We start from the raw sequence: 14,976 nt of genomic DNA, 5'->3' as shown, positions 1-14,976 counted from the left end.
GTCTCATGCCTTCACCCGTCTCTTCCTTTCGTCCTGAGTCTCATGCCTTCACCCGTCTCTTCCTCCCGTCCTGAGTCTCATGCCTTCACCCGTCTCTTCCTCCCGTCCTGAGTCTTATGCCTTCACCCTTCTCTTCCTCTCGTCCTGGGTCTCATGCCTTCACCCGTCTGTTCCTCCCGTCCTGAGTCTCACGCCTTCACCCGTTTCTTCCTCTTGTCCTGGGTCTCATGCCTTCACTCGTCTGTTCCTCCCCTCCTGAGTCTCATGCCTTCACCCGTCTGTTCCTCCCGCGTTTCCTTTCTGCCACCCTTGTGCGTGGGCCACCAGATTCTCAAGAGTCTCCTACCCATTTCCTTCCTTCCACTCCCTTTGCCAGTGCCGCTCATCCCATCTAGTAGCCTAACCGTCACCCCCAGGACTGACCTCTTCCTCCTCGCCGCCAGATGGTTGTTCAGAGCGCACATAGACTTGGAAACCTGCAGGGACTCCACGCTGCCAGTCTTCTCCGTAATCAACGTGGCCCCGGTCCATGCCTCTAGCCTTGGCTCCTTCTGCCCCTCTGTCTATTTGAAATTCTAGAGCCAGCTGTGGGACAGTTATCTGTGTCAAAAGCCAGATGTGAAAACATTTCAGTAACAAACTGGCTGCTTTGTTCAATGCTAGAACAATGCCTATCACAGAGTAGACACTCAAAAATATTTGCTGAGTGAATGAACAAATGAATAAATGCATAATAAATAATTAATCAATCCAACATTCAGACACATTGTGATTTTAATTATTTAAGAGTAGTTTAGCATATATTGCCTTATAGTTTACTTTTAAAATCTCCAAGAAATATGCCAAAGAAGTAGAATGAGAAAAATGTATATTTCTCTTTCACTTTCTGCAGATGTGCTGGGCCAGGTCTTGAAGGCTGTCCAATGACTGTGTAAGTGTTCACAGCTCTGTGTCAGATGGACCTCGTCAAGAATGACCACACTGCTGTGGGTGAAGATAATGCTGTCCTGCGTTTCTGACTGTCCTCTGTCCTGGTCAAATTTCTATGGCTCCCCTCAGCCAGGGTTTCTGCAGAGACTGCCCAGCGGTTCCATGTGGCTCCACGTGCCAGCTCGGTCGTCAGTGGAGAGAAGGCAGAACGCACCCTGCCATGGCTCAATGCACGGCCAGCCTCTGACTTCCTTGGTTCCACTAGTTTTGTGGGGTCCTTCTCTGCTTCTAGCTCCTCTTCTTTTCTGCCCACTCACCCGATTGGCCCCATCACAAGCCTGTGTGTGAGTGGCCTTTCTGTTCGATGACACCCTTCAGCGTGGGGGAGTCTCTCCTCACTTCCTTTTCCAGACACACAGCCTAGAAAAGGCAAAAGGGCTTCCTTCAACATCAGCTCCAGCCAGTTTGCCAGAGCAAAACCCTGAGAAAAGCAAAGTTGAAAAATCTTGTTCAAACTCACCAGGACAGAGTGGCGTTACGCCCGACAGCATCTGGCCAGGAAGCAGGGAATTACACACTGAGCACCTGTTTGCCATTTTGGATGTTTCCAAACATGAGCCAAACTTCCAGGCCCCTCTGCCATCTCTGGTAACACCTACAAAGTCCCTTCCTCACCACTGCCCTTCCTGCATTTCAGCGTGTTCCTCCATCCCTGAGCTGATAGCCGTAGCTCTCCCTCCTGCACCAGTGAACATGATCAAGGACGAAGGCAACTTCGCAGAGACAGGGTCTTCTTCAGTGAGCTGCTAGGACACCCAGCAGAACTTCCCCACTCCACGCTGCGGTCTCAGTGATGTTAATCATGGGCTTTCCGCCATGTCTCCACCTCGAAGCCAGTCACAGCCATTCCTTCTTACATTTGCTCTTTTCCGTCTTTTTCTTCTCCTCCTGTTCACCCACCCTTACTTCTATGTTACCCTATGGACATGCGCTCCATAGCAAATGATTCCTTATGTCTTCCGGGATTCCCTCAAAATAGCGAAACTCATTAATCCAGGCTGTGCTAACTAGGGGTTTGTCGTAACACAGATGATGCCAGCAGTCCCTGAAAAGAAAGTATTGTATCCTGTCATTCTCTTGAATTATATTTGGCCCACTTAAGAGAAATCTGTAAAGACTTTGACATGTTTCTAATGGGCAAATGCCACTGCTAATTCACGTTTGATATTTATTAACATTTCTACCTGAAAATAGTAATCCATTTGCCAGCAGCTCAAATGGGATAGATACTTAAGAACAATAACTTTGTAACGACTCCAAATTCAGAATTACAATCAGATGGCCCTTTCCCCCATGAACTGGCGCACGTGGCTTCTGGTTTGCTCTCTCTGGAACTAGACACAAACTCCTTGGCGGGGAGGATTAAATGCACCTACAGGCTGAGGCTGCATGATGACGTCACTCATCACAACGATGTGTTCTACATCTGAATCCTATCCCTTTATAACCCCCTTCAAGCTTGTTCAGAGAGTATTTCACACAGTTCGTGTGCTCATCTCGAAAGCTAAGGACCCAGAGGAATCTCCGCATTGTCAAAAAGTCCCTTCACCCAGTCTGGCCCGTGTGTACGGACTATAGCACTTCAGTCGCATGGCAATACTCTTGGAATGAACAAAATACCAATTCATGAAAAAGCATTATTGAAGTCTGAGTCATTTTTTTAATTATATTTTGGTTTTGTTTTTTGTTTTTGTTTTTTTTGAGACGGAGTTTCGCCCTTGTTACCCAGGCTGGAGTGCAATGGCACGATCTCGGCTCACCGCAACCTCTGCCTCCTGGGTTCAGGCAATTCTCCTGCCTCAGCCTCCTGAGTAGCTGGGATTACAGGCACGCGCCACCATGCCCAGCTAATTTTTGTATTTTTAGTAGAGATGGGGTTTCACCATGTTGACCAGGATGGTCTCGATCTCTTGACCTCGTGATCCACCCGCCTCGGCCTCCCAAAGTGCTGGGATTACGGGCTTGAGGCACCACGCCCGGCATATTTTGTTAATAAATTGAAAAATACTCATCGTATGGAGAGGTCCAGATGATGCCTCGGTTTTAAAAAATAAGGAAAAGTGGGCCTGGTAGGGGACAGGGGGGAGTTTGACAAAGTTAGAAACGTTGCCCTAGAAGCTGTTTTTTCTCCCTTTAGAAGCTACACAGTATCTCCCTTTCCGAGATCATTTTACAGGATGTCAGTGCGCCAGAACATGTAGGGGCGTGTTGCATGCTAATGCCATGAAATCTGCCAGCAACCTCACCCTTCCTTGTTCCTCCACCTCGTTCCAGGCCCAAGATCCCGTCCATCGCCACTGGGATTGTGGCTGCCCTCCTCTTGGTGCTGGTGGTGGCCCTGGGGATCGGCCTCTTCATGCGAAGGCGCCGCATCGTCCGGAAGCGTACGCTGCGGAGGCTGCTGCAGGAGCGGGAGGTGAGTGCCAGGCCTGGGAGTGCTCAAGAGCCGTGGCACCCAGACGGGAGCTAGGGCCAGCCCCGAGAATGGGCCATTAGCAGTTGTGTATATTAGATACATAATTGTATTATGATGCAGAAAGAATCTCGAATGTGCAGTTATACCCAGTTAGTGACATGTTGGTACATCCATGCGAGGACACGGAAATGTTTCTAGGCTCAGGACCTGGTGCCTCTGTATATGTAGGAGGGAGGTCAGGATCCCATGCAGGCTCTGTGGCCGAGGCTAGAGGATCCTGCTTCGGAAAACGCCACTGTCCACACAGTGGCTTTGTCCATGACGGACTCTGCCTCAGCCCAGTCCTGTGCTGGAAGTCACTGTCTCTGGAAAGAGAGACCCAGTGGCTCATAAGCATAAGGGGATGTGACGTGCCACGACAGACGCCAGAATGACCGCCATACACATCTTCCCTACCGGAGTTTTTCAATCCAGCTGGTAGGCGTGGAAATGGAACTAGAAATTGTGTTTGTTGAGAGGTTTCTGTTCATTGAAAGAACACCTGCATCAGAGCCCGTGTTTCTACTGACTTCTGTGAAGCTCTGTAGAGAAGGCATGCGTTTCTCTTTTGAGTGAGCTGGCAAGTGTCATGTGGTACCATGTCCAGAGGGGCCTGGAAGTTTATAACAAGTTTTACAAGCTTGAGGTTCTTTTATCCAAGCACATGCTGTGGCTGTCGGCGCCCATGCTGGACCATGTCTGGCACTGCTTCTCAGCGTGGTGAGCGCTAAGGGGCCCCTCGTCTCTGTGTTCTGGTGCCCCCCAGCTCGTGGAGCCTCTTACGCCCAGCGGAGAAGCTCCCAACCAAGCCCTCTTGAGGATCTTGAAGGAAACTGAATTCAAAAAGATCAAAGTGCTGGGCTCTGGCGCATTCGGCACGGTGTATAAGGTAAGGTCCCTGGGACAGGCGGGGCTGCAGGGTCCCTCATGGCCTGGGGGAAGCCCGGAGTCCTCAAAAGCTGTACATTTCCATCATCTACTTTACTGTTTGTTTCACTGAGTGTTTGGGAAACTCCAGGTTTTTTTCCAAGTTATTGAGAGTATATCTTTTATAACCACAGTGAGCAGTAGTCCTGTGAGACCCATACACAGAGCAAAGGCAATTATATGGAGGATGCCATTGACCTCGCAGTGGGGCGCAGCACGGGGCGGGAGGAAGGCCGCCCCTCTCCAGGGCATCAGACTTCAGCCCAGCCTCAATGGGCTCATCTTCGTTTGCTGCTTCTAAATCCTCTTTGCGTGAAATCTGATTTCCATTAGGCCTAGACGCAGCATCTTTAAATTCTGGATGAAATTATCCACACGGATTTTATAACAGGCTATACAAGCTTGAGGTTCTTTTATCTAAATAATCACTGTGATTCATGGAGCCTGACAGCTGCAGGGCTGCGGGGACCTCACAGTCCCCAGCAATGTCAGGCTTGGGTGCTGCTCCACAGCCCCAGTGTCCCTCACCTTCAGGGTGCATCGCTGGTAAAATCCACCCCCCTCACCAGGCAGTGTGTGGCACTGTCTAACAATTGCCTGTTAACGTCTGCCCTCTCTCTCTGTCATAGGGACTCTGGATCCCAGAAGGTGAGAAAGTTAAAATTCCCGTAGCTATCAAGGAATTAAGAGAAGCAACGTCTCCGAAAGCCAACAAGGAAATCCTTGATGTGAGTTTCTGCTTTGCTGTGTGGGGGACCGTGGGCTCTAAACCTCAGGGCCCGCCTTTTCTCGTTTCTGGCAGGTGCTCTGCTGTAGATTCGGCTCATCTCCACATCCTGAACGTTCACTTTCCACATCATTTCCTTTCTACCTATAGTGGGTATAACTCCCTCCCCTTAGAGGCAAGACTGGCCTTCCCATGCTAGCATCCACCCCAAAAGACTAGAAACAGGGCCGGGCATGGTGGCTCACGCCTGTAATCCCAGCACTTTGGGAGGCCGAGGTGGGTGGATCACGAGGTCAAGAGATCGAGACCATCCTGGTCAACATGGTGAAACCCCGTCTCTACTAAAAATACAAAAAATTAGCTGGGCATGGTGGCGCGTGCCTGTAATCCCAGCTACTCAGGAGGCTGAGGCAGGAGAATTGCCTGAACCCAGGAGGCAGAGGTTGCAGTGAGCCGAGATCGTGCCATTGCACTCCTGCCTGGGTAACAAGGGTGAAACTCCGTCTCAAAAAAAAAAAAAAAAAAAAAGACTAGAAACAGGCAGTTGCTGGCATCTGCCCAGCTCTAGTCTCTTGGCACGTGTGGTGAGCGAGTGGTGAGCCTGGAGCATGGATATTGTGTTCGGTCATTTTCGGATGAAGAAATGGAGGCATAAGGAAATGGGCTGACCCTTCTGTGGCTGGGGTAGGGTTTAAGCCGCTTGTTATTTTTGACTCTGAAACGCGTTCCGTTCACTCCACCAAGTTATCTCAGCTTTAAAATGGCTTATTTTAAAGGTGCCTAAAATATGATGGTGTCCAGTCTATAAGCTGCCCGCCTTCTGTACTTTCTCTCAAAATAATTCACATTTTTCTCCAGTGTCTGTTGATTGTTACTTTGTGGAATAAGTTCTTGAAAAATTCCACAAGATTGTTCTTATCGTCTTACTTCCAATTCTGTTGAAATTTCTTTTTTTTTTTTGCGGGCAAGGGACAGAGTTTTGCTCTTGTTGCCCAGGCTGGAGTGCAATGGCGCAATCTCAGCTCACCGCAACCTCTGCCTCTCGGGTTCAAGCAATTCTCCTGCCTCAGCCTCCTGAGTAGGTGGGATTACAGGCATGTACCACCACATCCGGCTAATTTTGTATTTTTAGTAGAGACAGGGTTTCACCATGTTGGTCAGGCTGGTCTCGAACTCCTGACCTCAGGTGATCAGCCCGCCTCGGCCTCCCAAAGTGCTGGGATTACAGGCGTGGGCCACCACACCGGCTCTGTTGCACTTTCTCAACCTTCTCTGGGCCTTCCCCAGCCAGTGGTGGGAAGACACTGGCTGGGGTCTGACAGACCCTCTTCCACAGTGGCCTGGGCTGGCTGTGAGTTCACGGATACCCTTGCTCTTGTCCCAACAGAGCAAGTGAAAGAGGAGGTCGAGGGGCTGAGGCAGTGGACTAGGGAAACAGAATCAAGGAAAAGGAAAAATCTCTGTCCTTATTACCTCAATTTACTTGATTTTACGGCCAAGAAGAACAAAAGCCAGAGAGTAATATCCCCGACCTCATGTCTAACCCACAGAATACATAGCAAGTGAAGAGAACATGGGCCTTTTTAAAAGCATCTTAAGACACGATTTTTTAATTGGAGGAAATCTACAGTTTAATTTAACTCTATGGTTTAATTTTCTCTGGGCAGCTTTCCTTCCTTTTATTATAGTAGAGGAAATCCCATGTTGATACACTCCTAAATGAAAGATGATATATTGATACAGTACAATAGAAAATCTGTAAAATTGATGATATACTTACCAAGAAAAATTAGCTTTCATGTTAACGGTTTACAAATTGAGTCAAGTCCTGGTAATAAAATGTTAAGTCCTTTTAACATAACCATGAGAAATACAGGAAGATGGGCAATCGGTGGAGCCTTTCACTTACAATTGCTAGCCCCTCACCTGTGCTGTGTAGGAAAATCTTTGTGCAGCATTTGCTTCCTTAATTCATTGTTTATTCATTCAAGACATTCTAATAAATTACGCAAATACATGTTGAAATGTGAATTTCAGTGGTAATTATAATGCAGGGTGAGGAGGGTTTGGAAGTATTTTAAGACAATAGCTGTGCCTTGGGAAGGAAGCTTTGTTCACTGAGAAGTGCCCCCAAGACCTTTTAATTGGAGGAAGTCTGCTTCTGTGGAGGTGGAAATGGGGTAGAAGATAGATAAGGTTACGGCTTAAAAGTTAAGTGCACCCAACTTCTGAATTGTCCTTGGGCCTGGCTTGGTGGCTTTTGCCTGTAATCCCAGCACTTTGGGAGGCCCAGGCAGGAGGATCCCTTGAGCTTAGGAGTTTGAGACAAGCCTAGGCAACATACTGAGACCCAGTCTCTACAAAAAATAAATAATTAGCTGGGTGTGGCACATGCCTGTAGTCCCAGCTACTCAGGAGGCTGAGATAGGAGGATGGCTTGAGCCCAGGAGATCTAGGCAGCGGTGAGCTAAAATCTCACCACTGCACTCCAGCCTGGGTGACAAAGGGCAAGGCCCTATCTCAAAAAAAAAAAATTAAATATAGGTATTAATACAGATACCTATATATCTGAATATAGATATCTATATGCACTCTCTATATAGATATGTAGATATGTAGAATATTTATATCATGTTATATATCATATATGTTATATATAGATATATATATTTATATATCTCACTCTCTCTAAATATATTAAATAAATAAAAGAAGGGCTCAACTTGGCCTCCTGCTCGTCCTGCCTCCTCGTCCCCTCTTCCCCTTCCATTGTTTTATTTCCTTGGCCCATGTTTCTTCACTGTGGTCACGGACTCCCTCCTCTCCAATGGTAGGTGTCATGGCTGCTGTGGTCAGCAGGCGACAAGCCTGAAGCCTGTGGCTTATCCCACAGCTCAGGCTGCCTGGGCCTCGCCAGCAATCCTGGCAGGCAGGGCACCGAAATGGGATGGAGATGGGGAAGCTGGAGGAGGTGCTTTCTGGTAAAGGAAGCAAAAGCCGGCAGTGGCCAAGCCAATTTCAACAGGGAGTTTAACAGCCCTTTAATCCTGCGTCAGGACAGCTCACAGGCCACGTGTGCTCTCAAAAAGACTCACATGCATGCGTGCGCGGCGGCAACGACTCTATACTCACGTTCCCCTGCCGACCCCAGACCCCGCGGCCAGTACACACGCTGCAGCCTCAGGTCCGTGCGGCCAGCAGTGGCTTAGTGAATGGGTAAAGTTCTGAAAATGCAGGAGATACCTGCCCTTCATTCGTAAGGCTAGACATACACCTCTCCTTAAGGAGTTCAAAAGCTTGTGGAGCCCCAACTTATACAGTAGGGTCATTCAGATGAGGCAGAGAAGCCAGAAGGAAGGAACCAAAAGTCATGTCAGCAGTTAGAACAAAATAGCAGGCTTTCAGGGTCACAAAGCCTCAGGGACACTCCTGCAGGGGGACTGGGACCGGAGCCATGGGGGCTCTGCCTGCCTGCGTGCGGACGCTGGGGCTCTGCGGAGATTGTTGTGGAATACCAAGCATGCTTGCTGTAGGTCACGGTGCACCTTTACCACTTCCAAGACAAACAGCCGAGAACAAAGCTCCCTTTAGCTTCTGCGCACACCGCACGGGACACACGACTGAACAGCGTTCCCATTGTGCCTGCTGGGTGGGGAGGAAGTGATGGCCCAGTGGGTCTATCAGATGTTAGTAGGATGGGGCCTGGCAGGGCTCCAGGCTCTGTGTGGCCGGCACCCACGCCCCCACTCTGCTCCCCATTCCCAGCCCCAGGTCAGCCCCGCAAGGCCCTGAAGCAGATGGGCTGCTCAAACTGCTCCGGTTTGCAGATTTTTCTTTCCTCTCAAATGAATACAATATGTTTCCAAATCTCAAGCAGATCTTGAGAAAATGGGACCAGCCAGAGGATTTCTTTGGTGTTATCGTTGTACAGCGTCCCAGACTGGGAGCAGAGACGTGATTTGTGCTTTCTGAAAATCCCATGGCCTATTAATTTTTCCATAGGCTTTCCAGTCTAAATTTAGGGTAGGCAATGGAAAGAGAACACAAAACAGATTTCTACGTGTGCCGTGTGTGTGTGTCTCACATCTAAAGCCTGTTAACCAGAGCACCCAACAGGCCCCACGGGCTTCCTTCACACAGAGGACCCGGGACGTCTTAGACCCACTGGGGCGAGCGGCAGGCCGTGGAGGGAGCCAGGCCAGGGGTCAGGAGACCTGGCTGTGGGCCCCGACCTGACCTTGCGCAGGGTGGCCTCAGGTGGACCGTTCACCTCGCCAGCCTCTTACCCTGTGACTAAAATGACCTTAGACAAAATACACTTCCTGGCCCTGTCCAGTTCTGACTTTTTATAAACAAGCACTTTTCCAAGTTGAAGGAATGTTTTCAATATCTACTGAGTCTACAGATATTAAAAACCTCCTCTGTTCTTTAAAATTGTGACATTATGTTTCGAATATAAAAGGAAAATAACACACACTCTCCTTGAAGATAGAGCCTAAACACCGCAGAAAATATTTAAAGCTACCGTTTTTTGTTTGTTTGTCTTTAATGAAAGTGGCCTAGACTTTGGCCTGCTTTGAGTCTTTGACCTTGCATGGCTTCAGTGCAACTCAACCTTGACAGTTTTGAAGCAGGTACTTGCCTAGATCTGCACTAGACCCTGATGGAATGACAAAGAAGCGAAGGTCCAGGCCCTCAGAGCACTTGCCATGCATTTGCCAACAGATAAGGAGCGGGGACTTGAGGCAACATGGGGGCAAGTGTGTCCTGAGCAACACGACATTGCAGAGCGCCAGCCAGACCCTAGGTGTGTGCTAGGAGCTGGCCATGCCATCCTTTCCCCAGAGAGCTTGGTGGGAAGGGCATTTTTTAGATCACACAAATATTTAAGTACATATGATAATGAATGCCCCAAAGCAGTGTTTCTTCAGTTTCATCAAGCTTCAGAATCCAGAGGGTTTGTTCATCGGAGGGCTGGGCTTCTCTCCTGCATGTTACTCTCTTGGTCTGGGGCGGGGCCCAAGAATGTGTGCCTCCAACGGGTTTCCAGGCAATGCCGAGGCTGCCTTCTCACGGAAAAACTGCAAGATATCAGGAGAGTTTCATTTAGGTTGAGGAGTCAAGGAAGGCTCCTCTGAGAAAGAGTCCGCTAAGGAAGGAGGAAGTGGAAGTGTTCTGGGGACAGAGGCCCTCAGGTGGGCAAGGGCCAGGGAAGCTCCCCTGGGGGAGAAGGTGGCAGTAGGACCAGAGGCTGGAGGGAGGTAGGCAGGCGGCCTTGGGGCTTCCCAAGAGCAGGGCAGGCCGGGGCAGCATTTAGGGCAAGGAAAGTGTGTGAGCATATTTGTACTTTTGTAAATACTTACAGTTTGCCCTCCATGTCTGCGGTTCCACATCCATGGATTCAATCAACCACGATTGAAAACATTGGGGGAAAAATTGCATCAGTCTTGAACACGTGCAGACTTTTTATTCTTGTCATTATTCCCTAAACATTACAGCATGACGATTATTTGCATATCATTTGCATTGTATTAGGCATGATAGGTAATCAGGAGATGCTGTAAAGTATACAGGAGGATGCCTGTCAGTGACATGCAAATACTGTGCCATTTTATATCAGGGGCTTGAGCATCCTCGAATTTCCATATCTGCGGAAGGTCCTGGAACCGATTCCCCAGATGTTGAGGGTGGACTGTCTGTACCCCCTCTACCCTACCCCGCCTCTGTCTCCTGTCCCCACCCTGCCTCCTGCTGGCCTGTCGCTCCTGACCTGCCCAAGCACCCTCGGACAGCACCCTGTCTCTGAGCCTTCATCTGGCCCAGTGTGTTCACTTCTGCAAAGAAACTAAGTCACCCAAGTCCACACTCAAAACACAGGCATTGCTGAGATGGGAAGAGCAGCTTCTGGGTGCATTCCGCTGCAGTCCAAGTGTTCTTTTCCATGTCTGAATAAAAGGTCATGTGTTTTAAAGGGAAAGAGAATTTATGGATGGAAACTGGGGATTCCCTCATTCTCAGTCAGACAGAAAAGAGGACCCCATTGTGTGCATGATTGCAAATAAATTTAGCTTCCTCAGCCCAAGAATAGCAGAAGGGTTAAAATCAACTCTGTATTTATGGCTCTGTCAAAGGAAGGCCCCTGCCTTGGCAGCCAGCCGGAATTAGCAGAGCAAAAGACGCCTGACTCAGAGCAGCATGGATTTCCCATAGGGAGCCTGGAGGCGCACACAGAGAGACCACTTCTCTTTAGAAACGTCCCCGGCAGCCCGGCAGCCTTTAGCATAGGGAGCCTGGGAGCACACACAGAGAGACCACTTTTTAAAAACGGGTCCCCAGCAGCCAGGCAGCCTTTAGTCACTATAGATTGAATGCTGTGTCCATTTCAAAGTCTGAGACTGGTCCATTGAAAGAGCTTGTCCAGCTGCTCTTTGCAGAGGTGCTGTGGGCAGGGTCCCCCGCCCAAATGCCCACCCATTTCCCAGAGCACAGTCAGGGCTAAGCCTGGCACGTGGGGAAGGGAGGCCTTCCTCCCTGCTGGCTCGGCGCTGCCCAGAAGCCTTCCCCATCGCCTCTCCACTGCAGCACCCACAGCCACAGTTCCTGATGCGTGGGCCAGCCGTTACCCAGGGTGTTCCAGACCCCACACACAGATTCCCACAGGCATCCTTAACCATGAGGCGGAGGTCTTCATGACAAAGACGCTAGCAGTTCCCAAACTCAGAGATCAGGTTCCTCCTTTATCCAATGTGCTGCTGATGGCCACTGTTGCCTGGGCCTCTCTGTTGTGAGGAATCCCCAGATGCACCCAGGAGGGGCCACCCCCACCGCATCTGTCACTTCACAGCCCTGAATCAGCATCCATGCGCTGTCTTTTGCAGGCACAGCTTTTCCTCCACGAGTACATATCTTGAAACTCAAAATCGCCCTCATGAGGTTTCACCTGGAAGGGGTCCATGTAGCCTCCCTCTGGCTACCCCGGGAAGCCACACTGATGCCCCTCTCCCTCCCTCCCTCCAGGAAGCCTACGTGATGGCCAGCGTGGACAACCCCCATGTGTGCCGCCTGCTGGGCATCTGCCTCACCTCCACCGTGCAGCTCATCACGCAGCTCATGCCCTTCGGCTGCCTCCTGGACTATGTCCGGGAGCACAAGGACAACATCGGGTCCCAGTACCTGCTCAACTGGTGTGTGCAGATCGCAAAGGTACGCGGGGAGGGGAAATAGGGAGCCGGGATCCTCACGTGCAGTCTGCACTCCTGGGATAGCGAGAGTTTGCCACGAGGCTCTGTGTGTGCACACTTTATTGAGTGCTCAGTATGGTCCGATGTCTGCGTTCTTATTTCTCTGGAATTCTTTGTGAATACTGTGGTGATTTGTAGTGGAGAAGGAGTGTGACTTGCACCGGTCAGGACTTGATAACAAGGTAAGCAGGCCAGGCCAGGGCCAGGAGGACCCAGGTGATGGTGGTAGAGTGGAGTGCCTCGAAGGAGGACTGGTGAGCAGGTGCGAGGAGCTGACAGAGGGCACAGCTGCTGCTGCTGTGTGACTGGGGCCTTGGCTTGGTGTTCCCCTGTCTACAGCCTCGCTCCAGAGCCAGGGTGGGGCTGAGAGAGCAGAGTGGCCAGGTAGCCCCGCATGGGTGCTGGGGACAGGCACAGAGCAACAAGCCAGGTATTTCACAACTCACGCGGACCCAGAAAGACTTCTGCTTTAGCCCCAACCTCTCCCATCTCCATCCCAGTCTTGCATCAGTGATTTGCACTCAACTTGCTAAATCCTGCTTTTTTCTGACAGTGGGTGTACATTTCACTCTGTGAATTTAAACAATTTGCAGGCAGACCCTGTTTCCAAGAATACCGTGTTGCCCCTTATCTCCCTCCAACACCAGAGCAGGGAGCTCAGGAATGTGCCAGGGACCAGGGGGAGGGAACAGATGCCCACCCGGCCTGGGCAGGTCCTCGTTGCTTGCATCCCCTTGGTCAGCGGTGGCAATTGGTCCTGCCGAGTAACTTGTGAGGAGCTCACCCAGCTCCAGGCACATGTAAACGGTGACCTACAAGATGACAAACAAGCACATCTGGAGCGCTCTTGCCAACAGCTGCCCTTGACACCACCAGGGAGGCTCTTGCTGGGACCCGTGGTGCTGGGGACCGCTCCCTCCCATCGCGGAGCTCCTGGTCCGCATTGCAGAAGCAGGGACCACCTCCCAGGATAACCAGGCGGCAGCACACCCTGCACAGCCCCTTTTACTCCAGCACCCTCAGGCACTGATTTCTCAGCCACAGTCACAGACAGCCCCTGGCAGCCCAGGAAGTGGGGAATGCTCATGCTCCTCTGACCACAAAAATTGCTGAATGTTTTTGCAATTCTCATGGTCATAACCCAGTCACAGAGTAGAGTAGTCCCATACCATTGCTAGACAGTGGTCCTGGGAGAGGGTCTTGTGTGCCTCGGATGCTGGGGCCTGTTTTTATTGGGGGGTGCTTGTTATTTCTGTGTGTGGCTGCGTTTGACATGGCCGCTTCCTATGTCTCTGCGACCACAGGCACCTCTCCTTTCTCTTATAAAGATACCAGTCATTGGGCTTGAAAATTGCTTAAACAGTCTATTGTAAAGGTGCTTAGCACAAAAAAATGATAGCTGTATGAAGTGATGGATATATTAATTAGTTTGATTTGATCACTCTGCTACTTGTATAGATGTCAAAACAAAGATTGAACTCCATAAATGTATTTATTAGAAAAGATCCCAGTCGGCCAGGCACAGTGGCTCACACTTGTAATCCCAGCACTTTGGGAGGCCAAGGCAGGCGGATCACAAGGTCAAGAGATCCAGACCATCCTGGCCAACATGACGAAACCTGGTCTCTACTAAAAAATACAAAAATTAGCTGGGTGTGGTGGCATGCGCCTGTAGTCCCAGCTACTCAGGAGGCTGAGGCAGGAGAATTGCTTGAACCCAGGAGGCGGAGATTGCAGTGAGCCGAGATCGCACCACTGCACTCCAGCCTGGTGCCTGGAGACAGAACGAGACTGTCTCAAAAAAAAAAAAAAGATCCCGGTCACTGCATTTAGGACCCACCCTAAATCCAGGATGATTTTATTTCAAGATTGTTAACTAAATAGATTTGCAAAACCCCATTTCCAAATAAGCACATTCTGCAGTCTGGGTAAAAATGCCATGTGGGGACACTGTTCAAGCCACTGCAGCGCTGGTCTTGGGGAGGGGCTGGTCAGCCTGGGGCAGGTATGGCTGGGTGTGGAGCTACGTCAGAAGGTCCACTCATGCCCTGACCCGGCACCGAGACCGGCTTCCCCAGCTCTCCTCCTGGTTGTCTGAAGCAGGGAATGGAGAGCGCTGCTCTCCCTGCCCAGGCAGTCTCTATCACTGGTTTCACCTTCCCCTTAGCACATGTTGCCCTGGGAAGATCTGGTTGGTTTATGGCTTGCTTGAGTTTGTGTCTACCTGTCCCAACTGGGAGGTGGGCCCTGGCTGTCCCCGGAACCGAGCCCTGCACATGGGAGCTGCCCCACCCCCATTCATCAGAGGGGGCCAACAGTCCACAGCTGCCCATCGTCTCCACCAAGGTGACTCCTCACGTGGTGGAGAGGTGGCTGGGCCATCCATGTGGAATGCAGATGTGACTGTTTTCCTTAAGGGGCACGTAGTCTTGGCTGGTTTTGCCCAATACAGCACAGGCTCAGGACCTCAGTGGACTGTGGATTCAGGTCTGGATTCTGGTGCATTCGCTGTGTGAGCGTGGGCACATTGCTGGCCTCTCTGCATCTGTGGAGTGTTCTGCCAATTGTCTTTCTGGTGGGTAGGGAGGGCAGTGAACCCCTTCGCATCGCTCACCATGGGCCTAGCACACGGCCGA

General features: G+C 50.5%; 1 protein-coding gene across 1 annotated transcript in view; it reads left to right on the top strand.

Annotated features, from left to right (window-relative positions):
* Positions 1 to 14,976, top strand: part of EGFR (epidermal growth factor receptor) — a 203,766-nt gene that overhangs the window by 161,540 nt on the left and 27,250 nt on the right. Inside the window, exons 16-20 of the mRNA XM_064366663.1 lie at positions 893 to 931; positions 3,265 to 3,406; positions 4,212 to 4,334; positions 5,002 to 5,100; positions 12,117 to 12,302. Of these exons, the coding sequence (XP_064222733.1) occupies positions 893 to 931; positions 3,265 to 3,406; positions 4,212 to 4,334; positions 5,002 to 5,100; positions 12,117 to 12,302 (589 nt within the window). The remainder of the gene's footprint in view (positions 1 to 892; positions 932 to 3,264; positions 3,407 to 4,211; positions 4,335 to 5,001; positions 5,101 to 12,116; positions 12,303 to 14,976) is intronic.

Source organism: Aotus nancymaae, unplaced genomic scaffold (assembly GCF_030222135.1).
Source record: "Aotus nancymaae isolate 86718 unplaced genomic scaffold, 86718_ANA_hifiasm-v0.15.2.pri h1tg000065l, whole genome shotgun sequence".
Taxonomy (NCBI): domain Eukaryota; kingdom Metazoa; phylum Chordata; class Mammalia; order Primates; family Aotidae; genus Aotus; species Aotus nancymaae.
This window is presented reverse-complemented; position numbering and strand designations above follow the sequence as displayed.